The 20,005-nt window shown below is 43.4% G+C and overlaps 2 protein-coding genes and 1 pseudogene across 2 annotated transcripts; all 3 read left to right on the forward strand.

Annotated features, from left to right (window-relative positions):
• Positions 1–8,747, forward strand: part of LOC140470930 (uncharacterized) — a 28,696-nt pseudogene extending 19,949 nt beyond the window's left edge.
• On the forward strand, positions 6,676–7,479 carry LOC140470966 (histone H2B 1/2-like). Its single transcript, XM_072566886.1, has one exon. It carries the CDS (start codon positions 6,676–6,678, stop codon positions 7,129–7,131), a length of 456 nt encoding a protein of 151 aa, XP_072422987.1. The 3' UTR covers positions 7,132–7,479.
• A 10,395-nt stretch (positions 8,748–19,142) lies between the features above and the next one.
• On the forward strand, positions 19,143–19,454 carry LOC140470622 (histone H4). Its single transcript, XM_072566669.1, has one exon. The coding sequence runs from the start codon at positions 19,143–19,145 to the stop codon at positions 19,452–19,454; it is 312 nt and encodes a 103-aa protein (XP_072422770.1).
• The last annotated feature ends 551 nt before the right edge of the window (positions 19,455–20,005 follow it).

The following is a 20,005-nucleotide window of genomic DNA, read 5'->3' on the forward strand; positions in this document are numbered from 1 at the left end:
TTGATCAATATTGCCAGACTCGCCTCATGTTGATTAACGGGTGGTGTCTCTCTATCTTCCTCCAGACAAATACCTGAGGGACTAAGACACTGTGATACTTCCTCAGTTCAAAGGGAAGTGTGACCAGCTGCCTCGAGGAAACAGCAGGTATGTAGCCCATTGACATTTACATTTACACCAGTGTTGGAGGTAGATAAACTGAATCCTCATCCAAAATAGACACTCAGGGACAGCATTAAAATCTGCATTTAATAAGAACATTTTCAAAGTTACAATGAAGATAAACAAATAGATCATTCTGTTACATAGTTTCAACAACCATCCAGGAGGTAGCTACTAAGTACAGTTTCTCTCTCTCCATTCTCAGTGCACATCACCCCATTTCCAATAAGTGTCATTATTCACAGCCATCGAGTCATAGAGATGTACAGCACGGAAAGAGACCCTTCGGTCCAGCCTCTATCACTTATCCATGCTGCACATGATTTTATGAACCTCTATAAAGGTCCCTCTCCAGGGAAAACAGCTCCAGCCTATTCAGCCTCTACCACTAACTCAAATCCTCCAACCCAGATGAAGCACATTTACATGGAATTTATCTGTGACTGAGAAGGACAGCATTAATCTTTTACTGAATGGTCATCACAGACAGAGACGACAATTAAATAATGTGATTTCCAAACAATCTCTGCAAAAGTCTGAGTTTTTCACCCACCTAAATGAGCTTCTAGTGGTCGCCCATGCGCTACTCACAACACGTCCCTTCTATAACCAACTGGCAATACAACTTCATACAGTTCTGCCCATTTCTCATCAGCCTGAATGTGTGATGGTCTCCATTTCCTCATTAAGACATCATTATTAAGATAATAATATGCAGGGATATATTCAGATTCTTTTTCTATCTGGGCCTTTTTGTACAATTGCTTTAAATTTTCATCTTACTGCTGTAACTTGGTTAATTTATCTCAGCGAAAGATGTCTGCTTTGTCATCTATCTCTTCCCGGTTTGTCTCAACCATCTGATCAAACACGGTCTCTGCTAATTTCACTTCAACTTTCTTATCTGTACTCTTTGATCTCTCCTGTTTCAACTGGTGACTTTGTCACCACACAGTCTGGAAAATTCCCAGTTGCCTGAGTTTTCACTGGCTTTTCAACAGCAGCACTCCTACCAGTGAATCAACAATATCAGTAGCAAGGACACATTGTATTCCCGGAGCTGAGAGTTTGTCCACTACCCCTACCACAACTTCTCCACTCGTCACTGCACTGGACACTCTAACCTCACTTCTCACAATTCAGTGTTTCTTGTCTCAACATGAATTCCCGTTACTAGTACATTTTCAAGCAATAGTCCTTCAGAGGTACATATCATCTCATCTTTCAGCATCACAGATTGAGAGGATCTTTGTATCTCTTAATATTGAAACCACTTTACCTGATCCACCTGGCCTATGCGAGTAAACGTTACCTTCAGAGGTGGATGGTTTAAGAAGATCTGGCACCTCCCACCAGCTTGTATATTCTGGTGCAGCTTTCGAATCTCCATTGTGCTTTCTATTACCACTCTAACAAAAATCATTGGCTTATCCTGTTTCCTACATCTGGCTTCCCAGTGTTTTTCCTAACCCACCAACACTCTGATTTCATGTGGCCTATTTTATTGTAGGGAAAACACCAGAGCTTTTTAACTTCCCTTTCCCCTTCAAGGGTTTCCTTTTTAACTTGTGATAAGTCATCCTTATGACCTTCACTGAGATCTATCATTTCCTTTCCATGTGAGGATTTCTCTTATCCTCAACTTCTATCGCTCATGGATTGAAATTGGTTTTAGAAACCAAACTGTGATCCACTCATAAGCATCAGCCGTTTCAGCTGCCAATCATGCCATTTTAACTCTCTGCTCTTCCACATGGGTTTTCACTAGTTCAGGAAGTGAATTTTTGAACTCCTGTCTAAGTGCCAATTTCCAAAGTTCAAACTCTCTCTCTTTCTTTCTTTCCCTTTCTCTCTCTCCTCGTTCTGTCTTCTGCATTTAATCATAATTCAAAAGATTTCATTTCTGTTGCCCTTTCCTTGTCTTTTGCCTCTAACTCAAGTTGCTGCATTTTTCATTGAATGTTAGCCATCTCTGAAGATTCTGATGGTGTTTCCAACAAATGTAAATGCTGAGATACTGCTGTAATTATCTCTCCTTTCCACATGGAAGGACACAGACTCAATACCAGATTGTCTGCTATTTCCAGCAGCTTACCCTTAATCACCTTTTGTAAAAGGTGCCACACCCCCTCCTCTCTTGCCTCCCTTTCTGTCCTTCCTGTAGCATTTGCATCCTGGAACATTAAGCTGCCAGTCCTGCCCATCCCTGAGCCATGTTTCTGTAATTGCTATGATATCCCAGTCCAATATTCCTAACCATGCCCTAAGTTCATCTGCTTTCCCTGTGAGGCCCCTTGTTTTAAGGTAAATGCAGTTTAATTTATTAGTCCTACCTTGTCCCTGCTTGCCCTGGCTGTTTGTTTGACTCGCTTCTATTTCAATCGTCCCGAGCAGATCGAGGAAATTTCCCTGCCAGTCCCCTTACAATTTAGGTGCAATCCGTCCTTCTTGTACAGGTCACTTCTATCCCAAAAGAGATTCCAATCATCCAAAAATGTGAATCGTTCCCCATTCACCAGCTCCTTAGTCATGCATTCTTCTGCTCCATCCTCCTATTCCTGCTCTCACTAGCTTGTAGCACTGGGAGTAACCTTTTTAAATTTCTGCCTAACTCTCTCTAATCTCCCTTCAGAATCTCAACCTTTTCCCTTCCTATGTCGTTGGTTCCAATGTGAACAATGACCTCTTGCTGTCCCCTCTTCCCCCATGAGAACATTCTGCACCCTCTCTGAGACATCCTTGATCCTGGCACCAGGGAACCAACACACCATTCTGCTTTATCGCTACTGGCCACAGAAAGGTCTGTCTTTACCTCGGACTACAGAATCCCCTCACACAATTGATCTCCTGGAAGCCGATGTACCCCTCATTGCATTAGAGCCAGTCTCAGTACCAGAAACTTGGATTCTCAGGGGAACGTAGCATGAACAGCCATCACTCCCCCCACACTTTCCAAAACATCATACCTGTCCAAAGGGAAATCAAATTTGACATGAAGAGACACTGCACATCCTTGAAGACTACAGGACAATTTACCATGGCTAATCCAGCAAACCTGCACATGTTTGGACCATGAAACTAGAGCACCCAGAGGAAACTCATGGAGACGTGGGCAGAATGTGCAAACTGCACACAGATAATGAAGCACAGTTGGAATTGAATCTGTGTCCCTGGCACCACTGTGCCACTATGCCACCCTGACATGGATGGCAATAGATAAAATCTTATTCATGTTGAGGAACAGAGATTTGATGTAAAAACAGCTCCTGCAGTTTCTGCAAGTGTCATGTTTAACAGAGACAAATATATAAGTACACTCACTCATTCACAGAACACAAACTGACAGGGACAGATACTTTCAGGTACAGATGCACTCATCCATTCATATGGTTGAAGCTGTCAGGGATAGACTGGTGAATGTGTTTGTACAATCATATTGCAGAAACTGACAAGTACGTTTTGATAATACACTCATATTCCCAGAGCAGAATCTCACAGGTATATATTGATAACTACATTTTTTACATTCACCTAGAACCTAATGAGGCAGATTGATAACTAAAATCACATTGACATAGCAAACGCCAACAGGTAGAGACTGGTAATGACATTCTCATATTCACACAGCAGAATCTGACAGGGGCAGATAGATAATTGGACTGTCATCTTCACATCACAGAATCTCACAGGGAGAGATAGATAACTAGACAGTCATATTCAAATTTCAGAAACTAATGGACAGATCAGTAATGATACTTCCATATTCACAGATCAGAAACTGACAGGTACAAATTGATAGGTAAAGGTGAGGACTGCAGATGCTGGAGATTAGAGTCAGGAGTGTGGTACTGGAAAAGTACAGGTCAGGAAGCATCCAAAGAATTGACGTTTTGTTTAAAAGCCCTTCATCAGTGCAGATGGATAACTACACCAATACATTCACATCGAAGAAACTGACAGGAAAAGAATGATAACTAAACTCATCCATTCCTGTCGCTGAAAGCAACAGGTACATTTCAACATGGACCCCCACATGTTTACTTAGCAGAAGGTGGCAGGTTGACATTGATAACTACGTTCACATTTTAAGAATACAGAAACTGACATGGACGATTGATTAAGCTATCCCATTTACAGACTAGAAACTGTCATATTCACACAGTAGAAACCAACAGGTATAGGGTGAGAAATTCACATAGGTATGCACACAGCAGAATCTTACTGGAAGAGGGTGATACCTGTACACTCATATTCAAATAGCAGAAGCTTAGAGCTGCAGATTGATAGGCTCTCATTGTACGTATAAAATGGTTGGGTATATTCTCATTGGAGTTTTGAAGAACACTGTATGACCTTTAGAGCAAAAAAAAAATCTGAAGGGAGTTAAGAGTTGATGCTGGGAGTATGTCACTGCTCATGAGAGAATCCTGAGTGAAGGACATAGACAGAAGGCTTCCTGTTCAAAACTAAAAAATCAATGCAGAACATTCTCCCCTTGTTCTGTTCCACAAAGAGCAGTTACGGTTGAGTTATCAGCTTAAGTTATGCTAATGTATCCATATATCTTTTTTGATACAAAATGGAGTCTTTGGTTATGGGCACTAAATATCAAAATGAGATGAAGACCATAGCTAAAGTCTTTGTGATCTGTTCTCAGGACAGAGTGCACACAGGCAGAAGAAATGTCACAGAATTCTCATGCTTCTTAATGGTCTTCTGTTTTGAGGTATTTAATGTGACAGAAGATTGAAAGAAATTAATAACTACAGTATATACAATGTATCTGCAGCATTATTCACCATACACTTTATCTTTAACTTACTGATATGTGTGCGCTCACAGATCATATACTGATTGATACAGTTATAAGTTACCCTGATGTATCAAGGATGGAGTGAAAAAAAGATTAACCATCCATTTCATCAGAAACTTTGAGATGTTGAGATACTTGCTCTCTGACATGCCAGTGATTGAGTAAAACTGAGTAAATACAAGATTAGAGACAATAGACTGGCATTTACAGAATGAAATACTGAGTCACTTGCAAAGCAATAAATTGTTAGGATATAATACAAGTATTGATTAGCTAGAAACTGGCATAAATAACGTAACATCAGCTGTGACACTGCACATATTGTCAGTAACAATGTACAAAGTATTATCCTTTATCAAAATGCTGCAGTTATAAATACAAATGCAAGTTCAATTTGTAGAAGCTGATATTCATAGGGCATGGGAGTGGAGGGTAGTGAGTTCTACCTGAGTCTGTCCAAAGTGGTATCTGGTACTTTCAATATCCGGTACACCAACAGAGTAAAGCAACACGGTACGCTTCAGAAGGTTTGAGTTAAGTCCAGTAACATACTGTGAAATGTGTTAAGACTGTGAAATAGAGTTTACAATAAATACATCCCAGACACAGACGGGCACAGATTGGAGTCGAGAGTGTGGTGCTGGAAAAGCACAACAGATCAGGCAGCATCCGAGGAGCAGGAAAATCGTTGTTTGAAACATAAGCCCTTCATCTCGACGTTTTGGGCGTAAGCCTCTTATCCCCAGCATCTGCAGTTCTCACTTTCTCCTGGGGGCATAGATTGGAGGAATATTTCTAAGTGGCTGGCAAATAGTGTAACGTTTTACCGCTCACATCAGTGTTTGATGGTTACACAATAAAGCCTGTCTTGAAATAACACTGACTATTAGATGGAGGACCAGAGCCTCAATGGACAGATGTTGAGTTAATGTAACGTGTAAATTAGGACACGACAGATATAAAGTTAAAGTGACACATATATATAGCATGCTGACAGTTGCTGGTTAACAGGCATTCGCGTAAGACTGAGAAATGTTGTAAATCCCTGCATGAAACTGCAAGACGCCTAATTGAAAAGTGCAGCAACGTGGTTCAGTTACACTGCACGTACTTTCAAAGCACACAGTTATCGATACGTGTCTGGGCCCACATTTATCAGTCAAGTTCTCAGAAATATATTCATCCCACAGTCAAGACGTGACTCAACTCGTGACTCAAGAAAAGTATGAGATAGAAACTTTTTCTTATAATTTCTCCAATTCCGTGCAATTGAGAACGAGATGCATCAACCCCAAGGGTAGAAAACATTCACAGTCGGGTTCAGTGGTTTGTATAACTTGACAACAAATGTAATCGCAATTCCGAATGGATGACAGTTTTTTTTTCACACAGTGACAAGTTCTGTGTTAATTCCAGCCTATACAGAGGAACAGAAACAGACATGCGGAGCGAGAAACACATCATCACAACAACAAGCAAAAGAAAACCGAGCCAATACCACAGTCACTTTCTGTGTCACAGACACAAAACAAATCTCCCTCAGGAACAGAAACACCATCCACTTCACATTTCGTTGCAGATCCTGACAGATCCACATTGGATCTCACACTAACCAATCAGAGAGACCCAATGCTTGGGAATGACTCTCTGTAAACTACCCAATCAGGAGCATGACGTTCCCCCATCCCTCATTAGCATTGATGACGTCGTCAGTCTATAAAAAGGGAACTCCGAGCCCACTTTCACTTATTCTGTGTCTGACAGTGAGCGGCGCTATGGCTGATGAGAAGAAAGCTCAGCAAACCTCCAAGAAGGGCGCGAAGAAAATCATCAAGAAGGCGCCAGCGAAAGGCGGCAGGAAGAGGAGGAGGCCCAGGAAAGAAAGTTACTCCATCTACATTTACAAAGTGATGAAGCAGGTTCACCCCGACACCGGCATCTCCTCCAAGGCCATGAGCATCATGAACTCGTTCGTCAACGATATTTTCGAGCGGATCGCGGGGGAGGCTTCCCGCCTGGCCCATTACAACAAGCGCAGCACCATCAGCTCCCGGGAGATCCAGACCGCCGTGCGGCTGCTGCTGCCCGGGGAGCTGGCCAAGCACGCCGTGTCGGAGGGTACAAAGGCGGTGACCAAGTACACCAGCTCCAAGTGAAGGACCGCACTGCACTGAAACACACACACATCCACAACCCAAAGGCTCTTATAAGAGCCACCCACAACTTCACTGAAACAGCTGAATCACTGGGTTTTTAAAATTATTACGACATTTGTATTTCATGAATGTTCTGTCAAGTGTTGAGTGATCGCTGACCTTGTCCGCGCCTTATTCTCTGATACGTTCATGTGTATCCTACAGTCCCTGCCTGGGGAGAGAGTTGATGTGTAATTGTATGTATCCTGGTTACTCTGTTATTCGATCAGTTCTGGAGCTACAAACCCCGGTGGGGCATGAACCCTGAGTTTCATTCCCCATCAAACCAAGTGCCCCCCAGCAAACAAAAAAAAAGTTTCCATCGTTTATTTTTAATTTCCAAATCTCCGTAAGGGTATTGTCCGGATGCAGAGCCTTGCCAAATGCACCGAAATAAAACGAGAACAGCTGCAGAAGTGGCGGAGGGAACGTGGAGGTTTTATTTGTATCGATCTATGATGGTGTGCATTAGGGAGGGTAACTTTAAAATATTCTCGAACGATCGTGTTCACTATGAATGCACTGACTCGGGAGAACGTATTCTCATGTTGTATCAGTATATCGGGGCGCTGTTGAAATGTGAAGGAAATGATTAGTTGCAGAGTGCAGGGTTTGGCGCCTTTTTTGGGGTCCGCTTATGTTTAGTGTTTAATCCCAATTCAAGATCAGAAATGGGCAGGTTCCAGTCGGTTAGGGAATGAGGTAGAGAGTTAATGTAAAGGGCCCACTTTTCATGTAGAAATAAATTATCTCCAGTATTTGTGTATTATTCTGTGTTTAAACTGCCTACTTTTCGGTATATATTGGCGGGCTTTTCAAATTGGAAAGAAGGCGGTTGATGATTTGGTGCCGGTACTTTCCGCCCCCCTCCCCGTGCCCTCTCCGGGTTGGGGAATGAGGCAGATATCTGATTGGGAATTGGAACAACATTAGGAGGGGCTGAAGAATGGGACCAATCAGAAACGGCCGCCCCACCATCCCTCCCGAAGGTATAAGAAGCCGCAATGTGGGCGGAGTGTAGTATTCTCTCTGAAAGTGTTTGTGAGATTGTGGTCATGTCTGGAAGAGGAAAGGGCAGTGGGAAAGGTCGCGCCAAGGCGAAGTCTCGGTCGTCCCGGGCTGGCCTGCAGTTCCCGGTGGGCCGTGTTCACAGGCTCCTGAGAAAGGGTCACTATGCTGAGCGTGTGGGTGCCGGAGCGCCGGTCTATCTGGCTGCGGTGCTGGAGTATCTGACGGCTGAAATCCTGGAGCTGGCCGGCAACGCGGCCCGGGACAACAAGAAGACCCGCATCATCCCCAGGCACCTACAGCTGGCCGTGCGCAACGACGAGGAGCTCAACAAGCTGCTGGGAGGGGTGACCATCGCTCAGGGCGGGGTGCTGCCTAATATCCAGGCCGTGCTGCTGCCCAAGAAAACCGCCGCTGGGGGAGCCGCTAAAAAGTGAAGAGGTCGTTATTGAATCTGACAACCCAAAGGCTCTTTTAAGAGCCACTCACAGCATCTGTGAAAGGAGCTGAACACACCCCGTCTGTCGGATTGAATTACTTCATTTAGTTGATATCAAAGCCTTTTGCCCGAAACATCGATTTTCCTGCTTCTCGGATGCTGCTTGAATTGCTGTACTTTTCAAGCACCACTCTAATCTCCAGCATCTGCAATACCCACCTCTGCCAAACAGAAGTGCCCTATCTTTGAATTCCACCGATAGATTCATTTTACAGTTAATTTCCCATACACCGAGGGTGTTGTTTGATTGCACAGTGCTCTGAATGGGACTTCCTGCTGTCGTTTAGAAGCTTTCAAAATGAACTGGGATCAAACCAGAACAGTTGCCTCACTCTTGCAAGGGTAAGTCAAATAGCACAGAAACAGATCCTTCTGTCCAACCAGTCCATACCCAATATAATCTCAAACTAGACAAGTCCCACTTGCCTGTCCTGCCTGTCCTTGGCACATAACTATCCAAAATCTTAACAATGATCTACATTGTAACTGTATCCATATGCAATACCCCCATTTGAAGTTAATTCCACACAATCCATACTGCTTAAAAAAAACTTACTTTTAAAATCTTTTACCTTAAAAATATGTCTCATACTTTTGCAGTCTCTTACCATAAAAAAACCTACCATTCCCTTTACCTTTAGCCCTCATGATTGATCACCCATCAAGATCTCAGGTTCCAGAAAACAGAAGTCCCAGCCTATTCTTACAACGGAATCCCTCCATTCCCAACAACATCCTTGTAAAGCTTTTCTGAACCTTTTCCAGCTCAATAGTATACTTTTGATAACAGGGTGACCAGAACTTGATACGGTAATCCAGAATAGGACTCATCAACATCCTATACGACTTCAATACGACCTTCCAACTCCTGTACTCAAAGGTGTGAGCAATGAAGGCAAGCACGCTAGATGTTTTCTTCACCACACTGTCTACATGTGAAGCAACCTTTAAAAATATGTAGCTGGCCAACTAGGTCTCTCTGTTCAACAGCACTACCCAAGGCCCTATTTGTAATTGTATAAGTCCAACCGTTTCTTTTGTAAATATGCAATGGCTCAATAACTTCATCTGCCATTCCTCACGCCATTGACTAATTTAATCAAGATTTGTTTCTAAGCTGAGATAGCCGTCACTGTCCACTATCCCACCAATTTTGATGACATCTGCAAAATTACTAACCATGTCTTCTGTATTCTCATCTAAATCATTTACATAAAAAACAAACAAAAGTGGACCCAACACCGATTGGGGTGGAACACCATTGCTAACTTGCATCCAGTCTAATAAGCAACTGTCCACCTCCTTCCATCTCCTGCTGTTATGCCAATTTTATATTCAATTGGCACACTCAACCTGAATCCCATGTAATCTAACTTTGCAAATTAATCTACTATGCAGAAACTTGTAAAAGGCTTTCCCAAACTTTATGTCAATAATGTTTACCAATGTGCCCTCAATCTTCTTGGATACTCCCTCAACAATCTCAATCAACTTTGCGAAATATAATTTCCTTCTACAAAACAATCCTGACAATTCCTAATCATCCCTTGCCCTCTCCCACCACCCTTCCCCAAACCGTACATTTGAATCCTACCTTTCAGAATCCCCTCCAACAATGTACCCATCACACAAGTCAAACTCACAGGTCTATACTTCCCAGGCTTCTCCTTACATCCCTTCTTAAAGTAATAGCAAAATATGACCTGATATCCAATGTCTGCAAGGGGCACCAGAATATCCTCCTTAACTTCCCACAATGTTCTGAGACACACTAGATCAGATCTCTGAGATTACTGCAGGGGTGAACTGGATCTGCTGGTAACAAAATCGTCCACGTCGATTCACCCAAAATGGCTGACAATTAAAAAGGCAACAGCCTTAGAAAGATAACGCAAAATGGCTGAAAGGAGATGAATGTGACTAACCGTCTGTCCCAGCCTTAAATTAAAGAAAACAATGATACCTTTGAACAAAACTACTTCAAATATAATTGCCTTGAGCAGCAACAATCCCAGATCAGAACATGCCTCCAAGACAAACAAAGCAAGATTCTCAGCTGACTAATGAAAGGGTGACTATACCACCAAGTCAATAAATACCAAGTGCAAGATAGAGCATACTAAACTCCCTAGGTAGCTACAGGACCAAAAGTTAGCTATTTTGTTTCTTAATTAGATTGCATTATGCAATAATTTTAGTTAGAGATTCTACAAAATAAATATAGATACATGGAACCAAAACATTTATGACTATGTGTGAAAGTTAGTAAGTTTTTAGATGTACTCTCATTTGCCCTGGACAAACTAGATTATTCACAGCTATTAATGACAATGTACTAAGAGTAGACATTTGTCAGCCATTTTGGTTGAGCAGACATGGGTCATTTTTTGTTACCACCAGATCCAGTTCACCCCTGCAATTCTGTTTGAATTTCAGAAGATGGGAGAGGCAGAAAATAAATTTTTACATCAGTCTTTTTACTTGGAAGCAGGCAAACTCAGGAAAATGGGTATTGCTGTTTTGAAAACAGTTCACATTACAGAAAAGGTCTTTGAAAACAGGCCTAAACTGAACTAAACAGAACAGAAAGCGTTCTTACAAATCTTATAGCAACTCGTTAAAACTAAATGTCTTTGGTATTTTAAACACACATAAGTAGGACAATGGGAAATATAAGACGAATAACAGAATTTCATAAAGAAAGCACGTGAGATACAATGAATAACAGACTTCAAACTGACTCACAGATCAAGCCAGTCTGAGAGGTGTGAAAGAGTCTAGTAATTAACTTTGGAATGTGAATGAAGAGGATGCATTGAAAGATGGCATGAACAAGTGATTCTAGTGTCTGTTCAATGCCATGAGGTCATGGGAAGCTGAGGCCTGTTAAGGGACTGCCCATCATTGATTCGGTATCTTATAGGATTGAGTTTACGAAGTATGAAGAAGGATCAGAGTGATCAAGTTGTATGTGATTGTTATCAGCAAATTTATAAAAATACTGCATTATGTTATAAATTTAGAGTGTGTCACGATCTCCCTTTCAGGGCAGGTCTCTGGAGGGAATCCTTTTTCCCCTGCTTCTACTGGGTTTTGCATGAATAAATCTCCACTTGTCTGAGTTCTGCCTGTTTGCTGAGTTTGCATTCCCTTTCAGTGGGAACAGGCTCTGACAACAACAACTACCTCTTTGATCTTTAAGGTGCCCTACTCTCTTTCTCTCCCTCATTGTTAACTGTTTTGAATTATCTTGTAGAATCTCGTTGAATCATGCTTAACCTTATCTGCCAAGAATATCTGGTATCCCTCTCTTTGATTTCCTAATCTCCCTCCCAAGAATGCCCTTACTTTTTGCATAATGTTCAAGAGATGCATTTCAGTTGTCTATGTCTAATATATGATTTATTTGTACTTCCAAATAAAAAATTGACTTTGCTGGTCCTCTGATGCTGTGCTTTTCCAGTTTCATTTTCATCAACTCTGACTGTCCTTACTAAAAACCTTACATTTATCCACATTATAGGCAGCATGGTGGCACAGTGGTTAGCACTGCTGCCTCACAGTGCCAGAGACCTGGGTTCAATTCCTGCCTGAGGCGACTGACTGTGTGGAGATTGCACATCCTCCCCATGTCTGCGTGGGTTTCCTTTGGGTGCTCTGGTTTCCTCCCACAGTCCAAAAATGCACAGGTTTGGTGGATTGGCCATGCGAAATTGCCCGTAGTGTTAGGTGAAGGGGTAAATGTAGGGGAATGGGTCTGGGTGGGTTATGCTTTGGTGGGTCGGTGTGGACTTGTCGGGCTGAAGGGCTTGCTTCCACACTGTAAGTAATCTAATTAAGTTGCTTTTGCCCATTGACTTCTCCTCAACACAATCACAATGCATCTTCTTTCACACCTCACCATCCAACCCAATTTTATGTCTTTTCTCAATCTGGAGATATTACATTTAGTTTTCTTTTCTAAATCATTGTGACTATATTGTGAAGAGTTGGATTCTAATCATGATTCTTGCCATGATTCCTAGTCATAGCTTATTATCGAAAAAATTATCCATTTCCTCCCTATACGTGTTGAGTGGCCAATCATTCCCCAATTATCTCTAACTTGCTTTTTAAATAGATTGGTTACATTAGCTAACCCACAATCTGTGGGAAACATTGCAATGCCTCTGGAATCTTAGAAAAGGACAATTCTCTATTTCTGTGACCACTATGTTAAGTACTCTGGGATGTGGATGACCAGGCCCAGCTGTTTCCCAGCTTCAATCCTATCCATTATCCCAACACAATTTTCCAAACAATATTGATTTGTTTCAGTTCTTCGCTCTCGCTGAACTCTGTGTTCCCCAACATTCCTGGTGCATCATTTATGTCGTCCTTTGTGATCAGAGAACAACATTTATGTATTTGGGTGGATAGCCATTTTTGCTCCCTTTTATGGACTGCCTCTTATTGATCTTTGTGTTCACGAACCCATGTTTTTTTTTTCCAATTTCCTCTTTACATATTTATCAATGCTTTAACAGTTAATTTTGTTTTCAAAACATCTGCATGCTTATTCCAGTCCTCATTTTCTCTCTCTTAATCAATGCCCTTGATCCCATTGTTTGCTGAACTTTAAATTGTGGCAAAAGTGAGGACTGCAGATGGTGGAGATCAGAGTCAAGATTAGAGGGTTGCTGGAAAAGCACAGCAGGTCAGGCAGCATCCGAGGAGGGGAAAATCAACGGTTTGGGCATTCCTTCATCAGGCATAAGGCTGGAAGCCTCCAGGATGGAGCGATAAAAGGGAGTTGGGTGTGTGTGTGTGTGTGTGTGTTGGGGAGAAAGTAGTTAAGAGTTTAATAGATGGATGGAGGTGGGGATGATGGTAATAGGTCAGAGAGGAGGGTGGAGCGGATAGGTGTGCAGGAAAATTGGCAGGTAGGACAGGTCATGAGGATGCTGCTGAGCTGGCAGGTTTGAACTGGTGTAAAGTAGGGGGGAGGGGAAATGAGGAAACTGGAAAAGTTCACGAAGTTGATTCTAAGCTTACTGTGAATCCTCTTGTAAGGATGGCTCCCTTGAAGAAGTTCTCCCCCTCTCTCGACAAAGATCTCAGTGAGTTTCTCCCTCACTGCAACCCCCATATCATCTCCTCTGCCCTGAATTATAAATTGTTCCCAGGCTTTATGTTTGTCTGTTTATTTTCTAACCGATTTGTATGCCTATTCTTGGGATCTCACAGAACCCTAAAGATTTGTTAAGTTTACAAAAATAATACAAAAATTGTGTAAATTGTAAAACTTTCCAAACTCAGGGCAACCTCCATCTGAAAAGTTAAATCCAGTTGATGGAGGGAGACATCAGCTTGATAGAGGGCAAGATTCTGTCTAAGCCGCACACGATAATCACTTGGAAATATATCCCCTTTACTTCACCGTCACTTGATCAAGACTTTTGAAATCCCTGTTCATGGCATTGTAGGCAGCACATGGACAAAAGCTGTTCCAGAAGGTGGCTCACCACCGCCTGCTCAAAGTGGAATAAATGCTCGGCTCAGCCAGCGACGTCCACGTCCCCAGAGAGAATAAACAAAAACACCTGGGGTTTTTCGTTGTGGCATACAATACATCAGAAGGTTTCTGTCTGCAGCATACCTGACACTAACATCTGTTGTCCACGATACACTAAATCGAGGCCCAGAGACGTTATTGCACACCCCTGCTCCAGGTCTGATTTTTGCACACGCCTCCTGAACCAGAAACAGGGACTAACACAGTGATGCAAGACTCTCTCCTACAGTTACACTCTGCCTTAGTAAGAGTGTTCCACTTATTTCATTTGTGTTACTATTTTCCAGTTATGTTACTTTCTTAAAGGAATTAATATTTGTGGATGAGGGTCAGCAGGATTACATACCACAGTTAACATAAGATCAGACGTGATGTTATTGAATGGGGGAGCACAGGGGATGGGCCGAGTGGCCGCCAGTTTCTCCGCTCCCGGATCAGATTGTGAGAGAGCCGGAGGGAGGAGTTATTAACATGACCCGGGAATGAGCTCCATTGGAGCTTCATAAAGGGACAATGTCCCAGCTTGAAACCTTCTCTGCCCTTTCCCCCACAGCCCCAGTTCCTTTGGTCAAACTGGGACAAAAGGGAATTGGGGAAATGACCAATTAGTGTTTGTTTCTGGGAAGCAGTGGGAAAAGCAGCGCATGCGTGATGCTGTCCCTCCTCCAATGATGATTGTTTCTGTCCAGAGGAGCGCTGCCATTGAGGAGCATTTACTCAGTGAGTACAAGAGGTTTGTTTGAAACAGACCGCAATGGAGAGATCAGCGCCCAGGGAAGGGAGGGAACAGCAGGCTCCTTCCAGCAGCACATCGGGATGGGAGCCTGGGACAGAGAGGGGGCTCCGAGACCGGGATTGATTCGGGGTGAGTTCAGGGAGAACCGGGGGCTGTTTGTAAGAGGCCGAGCGGAGCAGGAACTGGTCCCGGAACTTGGAGTGAGCGGGCTGGGGGTGGGGTATGAGAGAGTGGGGGTGGGGTAGGAGAGAGGGGGGGGGCGGCGGGTGGTGACAGAGAGACCTTTCTTGGGCTCTGTGTGGGCCTGCTGAGGGACATTCTTGTGGTTTGTAATCCCCTAAACGCTGATGGGCATTCATTGTTTGGCTTCTGTTTCACGCTGTTTGTTGCGAATAGACATTGAATTGTAGGTAATTAAAGGCCAGTACTCGAAATGAGATAGTAGTGTCCGTTGTTCTTCCTTCAACATTTCGTGTATTGGGAGCTGAATATTGAACTGTGTAATGGCGTTAATGCAGTTGTTTAGTTTTTTATACCTTAATAAATTGTGAAATTCTAAAACAATCAATAAAAGATTGGGAGGAGCTCCAGGGTCGAGTGTAAGCTGGCCTTGCTCTGTTCACATTGCCCTGTTTAAAAACAGAATTATCATGATCATGACCTGAATGTTGCCTTGATCAGTTGATGTCTTTCTACTCCGCTAATGGTGATTTACAGGACCTAATGGTGATTTATCTCTTGTCTTCCTGCGGGCAAATGATTGATAGACCAAGATAATGTAATATTTCCTCGGTACAAAGCCAAGTGAACAGCTGCTTCTAACAACAGAGCAGATATGATACTGTTGTCCGATTGGAGAACATCCTTTCCACAGTCAGTGGATTGAGTCAGACATATATTGAGCTCAATTTCCCCAAGTACACATTCAGTCCAAGAGTCAAACACAACTGAGGAGATTTTTTTATTTCTCCCTGTACTCAATGCATAACAACTCAGTTCCAAGAAATGCCATTATGCATAGTCAATTATTATTTGCAGCATCAGAAGAGGGATAGACTGTATCCTCATATGAAGTAGGCATTCAGGAACTTCATTAACTCCACATGTAGTAAAGGCAATTTTAAAGTTACAATCAAGGTGAACAAGCAGATCATGCTGTCACATTGTTACAGCAAGGATTTCTGAAGGAGATATTGAGTGCAGATATATAAGGAAACTTTGGCATTATCACTAACTGAGAAGGGCAAAATTAATCTTTAGATTAACAGAAATCCTATGTGCACACACACCATTCTTTCTTGCACAGCTACTGACTGATTTACAATAGTTGCAAATTTGTACACATAAGACATAGACGAATGTTTTGAATTTATTTGCATTTTGGCACTTTATGGTAATTTTGAGTAGCCATCACTGATTATGAAATGCAAACTCTAAAGTGTAATAGTGATGAAGATTTAACTTACTTGGTGTTCCTACACACCATGACTGCCCCACTGTCAATTCTAACATGTCAGATCTTCTGTCTTCTTTGAATTTGAATCACAGCCCTGAAAAGAAAGCATGTTTAATTTGAGACTAATAAATCATTTAAAATGTAACCTTTCAGCCTCAGGTACGGAACGATTCTGTGTTTAAGATAAAAAGCAGGAGTCTGCTCCTAGCTTAAAAATTATTCTAAACCGATCATTGAAGAGATTCTGACACAATCTGTCAGGAAGCCATTTTATCGTCAAAGCTTGCCCTCCTCACTAAGATGCTATTTTGTAAAATAATGATATCTGATATGCAAGCTGTGCAAGGTTACGTTATGACCTCTCCCACTTAGTCCCTCTTTATGAGAGGGACTTACCTCACCAACAGGCAGTGACTCGGCTGGATCTGTTTTTCCCACCTGATGGATGGTTGGGGGCCTACAGGAGTGATCAGTTAAGTGCATACGGACCTGTTAATTAACTTCTCATCATTCCAAATTATTGTCTTTCCGCAGTCTGTCTAATTAAGAACATGCAATTTTTTTTGGTAAAGTTTTGTAAAAAGGAAGCCTGTTTGAGACAGAAGAGTGGAGCAGTCTGCGAGGGCTCTTAAAGGAAGAGCTGGTATCCTACTTTTCTCAGGCTTTAGGTGTCAATGTTACGTTGTAACAGTGATGCTATTGGTAAATAAAGGGCAAGGATAACATTGAACTAAACTGTTTGTAAGAGGTTTTTATTCCAGACTATCAAACAGTACGATCTCCAGGACGAACCAAGAGAGGCTGATAGGTCTGAGTCCACAAGGGATTCCCTGGGCCATCTCAAATCTGTACTTTAACAATATGAATAGGAAGGGTTTAGAGAGAGATGAGCTAAGTGCTGGCAAATGGGACCAGATTAGGTTAGAATATCTGGACAAGTTGGACCAAAGTTTGCATGCTTTCTGTCTCCATGACCCGATGACTCCTCAGTAACTCCTGCCCTGTTGGTGAGCACAGTTTCCCTCCGTCTCTATACTTAATGTGGGCGGCACGGTGGCACAGTGGTTAGCACTGCTGCCTCACAGCGCCAGAGACCCGGGTTCAATTCCCACCTCAGGCGACTGACTGTGTGGAGTTTGCACGTTCTCCCCGTGTCTGCGTGGGTTTCCTCCGGGTGCTCCGGTTTCCTCCCACAATCCAAAGATGTGAATTGGCCATGCTAAATTGCCCCTAGTGTTAGGTAAGGGGTAAATGTAGGGGTATGGGTGGGTTGCGCTTCGGCGGGGCGGTGTGGACTTGTTGGGCCGAAGGGCCTGTTTCCCCACTGTAAGTAATCTAATCTTAAACCCTACTTCATGGACGGTTGTTGAAACCATGCAACAATGTGGCCTATTTGTCTATCTTCATTGTAACTTTGAAAATGCTCTGAATAATTGCAGATTTTAATGTTGTTCCTGAATGTCTATTTTGGATGAGGATTCAGTTTATCTATCTCCAACACTGGTGTGTAAACGTCAATGGGCTACATACCTTCTGTTTGTTAGAGGCAGCTGGTCACTCTTTGCTTTGAACTGAGGAAGTATTACAGTGTCTTAGTCCCTCAGGTGTTTTTCTGGAGGAAGACACAGGGACACCACCTGTAAATCAACATGAGGCTAGTCTGGCAAGATTGAACTGATCATTGTCACATTCATTGTATCTTCATTAGGATGTGTGTTGTCTTTTTCTTTAACGCCAACAACTTAACCAGAATCACGGATCTGATTCCATTGTTGCCCTGAGCTGCTCCTTGTCTGGGGATTGTTTGTTTTTCATGTGATTCGATACCAGTTGATTTGGAGATGTTGGTGCCGGACTGGGGTGCACAATGTTACACGTCAAGTGCTTCCAAAAAAACTGTTAGACGAGAACCTGGTGTTGTGTGATAACAGTTGAGTGAGATCCAGAAACTGAGCAACAAATGCCCAGCACCATGAATGGGAATACTCAACCACCAGGATACTGACACAGTTCAATATCCAACTCCCCAAATACCTGTTAGAAATAGGAAACCGGCGCTAATTCTAATGTTTTTACCAAGATCCCAGTGTATATCCTTTTACAAGAGCATCCCATTCTTACAGTTGGTCCGCACTACCTCAAGAAAGAGCGGGAAACATATTCAAATTAAAACCCGGTTCAGAGGATTGTAAACCCCAAGAATATCCCACAGCAGCTTCTTCCCGCTCTGCCTCCCTCAGCAGGCCCACACACAGCCCGAGAAAGGCCTTTCTCTTCCCCCCAGCCCGCTCACTCCAAGTTCCGGGACCAGTTCCTGCTCCGCTCGGCCTCTTCCCTGGGCGCTGATCTCTCCATTACGGTCTGTTTCAAACACCCGGAGGAAACTCCACACAGTCAGTCGCCTGAGTCGGGAATTGAACCTGGGTCCCTGGTGCTGTGAGGCAGCAGTGCTAACCACTGTGCCACCGTGCCTCCCACTTAAAAGTCAGATTTGGGGAGAAAAGGTTCAGTCCCAGATACAGTTGGGGCGGGAGTGAGCTGGAGGCGGAGCTGGATGATCAAAGCCATTTCCCTGCTCTGTCAGTCACTCAGTTTCCTCTCCGGACCCGCCTCTCACTCTCTGTCAGCTGTTTCTCAGTCAGGTCCGGCCGGGTTATATAAAAAAGGAAGGGGAGGCAGCTCGGCTCTCATTCAGCAGCGATTGGACTGAAGAAGCGTGATGTCTGGAAGAGGTAAAGGAGGCAAAGGCCTGGGAAAAGGCGGAGCGAAGCGGCACCGCAAAGTGCTCCGTGATAACATCCAGGGCATCACCAAACCAGCCATCCGGCGCCTGGCTCGCCGTGGCGGGGTCAAGCGCATCTCGGGTTTGATCTACGAGGAGACCCGCGGGGTGTTGAAGGTTTTCCTGGAGAATGTGATCAGGGATGCGGTCACCTACACCGAGCACGCCAAGCGCAAGACGGTCACCGCCATGGATGTGGTGTACGCTCTGAAACGTCAGGGCCGCACTCTCTATGGATTCGGCGGCTGAACATAAAGCGACCCTTTTCCAGCGAACCCAAAGGCTCTTTTCAGAGCCACCCAAACCCTTCGACAGAGAGCGGAGACCTGAGGACGGGGAAGGCAGCGCACACTGAGGGAACTGTTACTGTGGCCGGTTATTTCACGTTTATCTCAACTTTCAAAATTATTTCAGTTTCGAAAATTTACTAATACCGTGTTCTGCGGTACAGTAGAGAGCGTTGGGAGTGGACGGTTCACTTTGTTGCTGTTTACCGTGGCGAATGATTTTAAAATTGCAAGTATTCCTACAGTGTGGATAAGAGACTATTCGGCCAATCGAGACTCTACTGTTGTGCAACCTGGTTATTCCATGTAAAGAATCGCATCTTTTTAATTGTAAGGTGCAGCAGCACCATTAGGCCATTCTGCCCCTCCAGTTTGTTCTGCCATTCGATCCTGCCTGATATTTCTCAAACTTATTCTTGTGCCCGCTCCCCATAACCTCCGATCCTCTTTCTCGTGAATACCTGTCCATCTCAGTAATGATATTAACGTGTACTTGGCTGTCCATGCCATGAA

Source organism: Chiloscyllium punctatum, chromosome 52, assembly GCF_047496795.1.
Source record: "Chiloscyllium punctatum isolate Juve2018m chromosome 52, sChiPun1.3, whole genome shotgun sequence".
NCBI classification, from domain to species: Eukaryota; Metazoa; Chordata; class Chondrichthyes; order Orectolobiformes; family Hemiscylliidae; genus Chiloscyllium; species Chiloscyllium punctatum.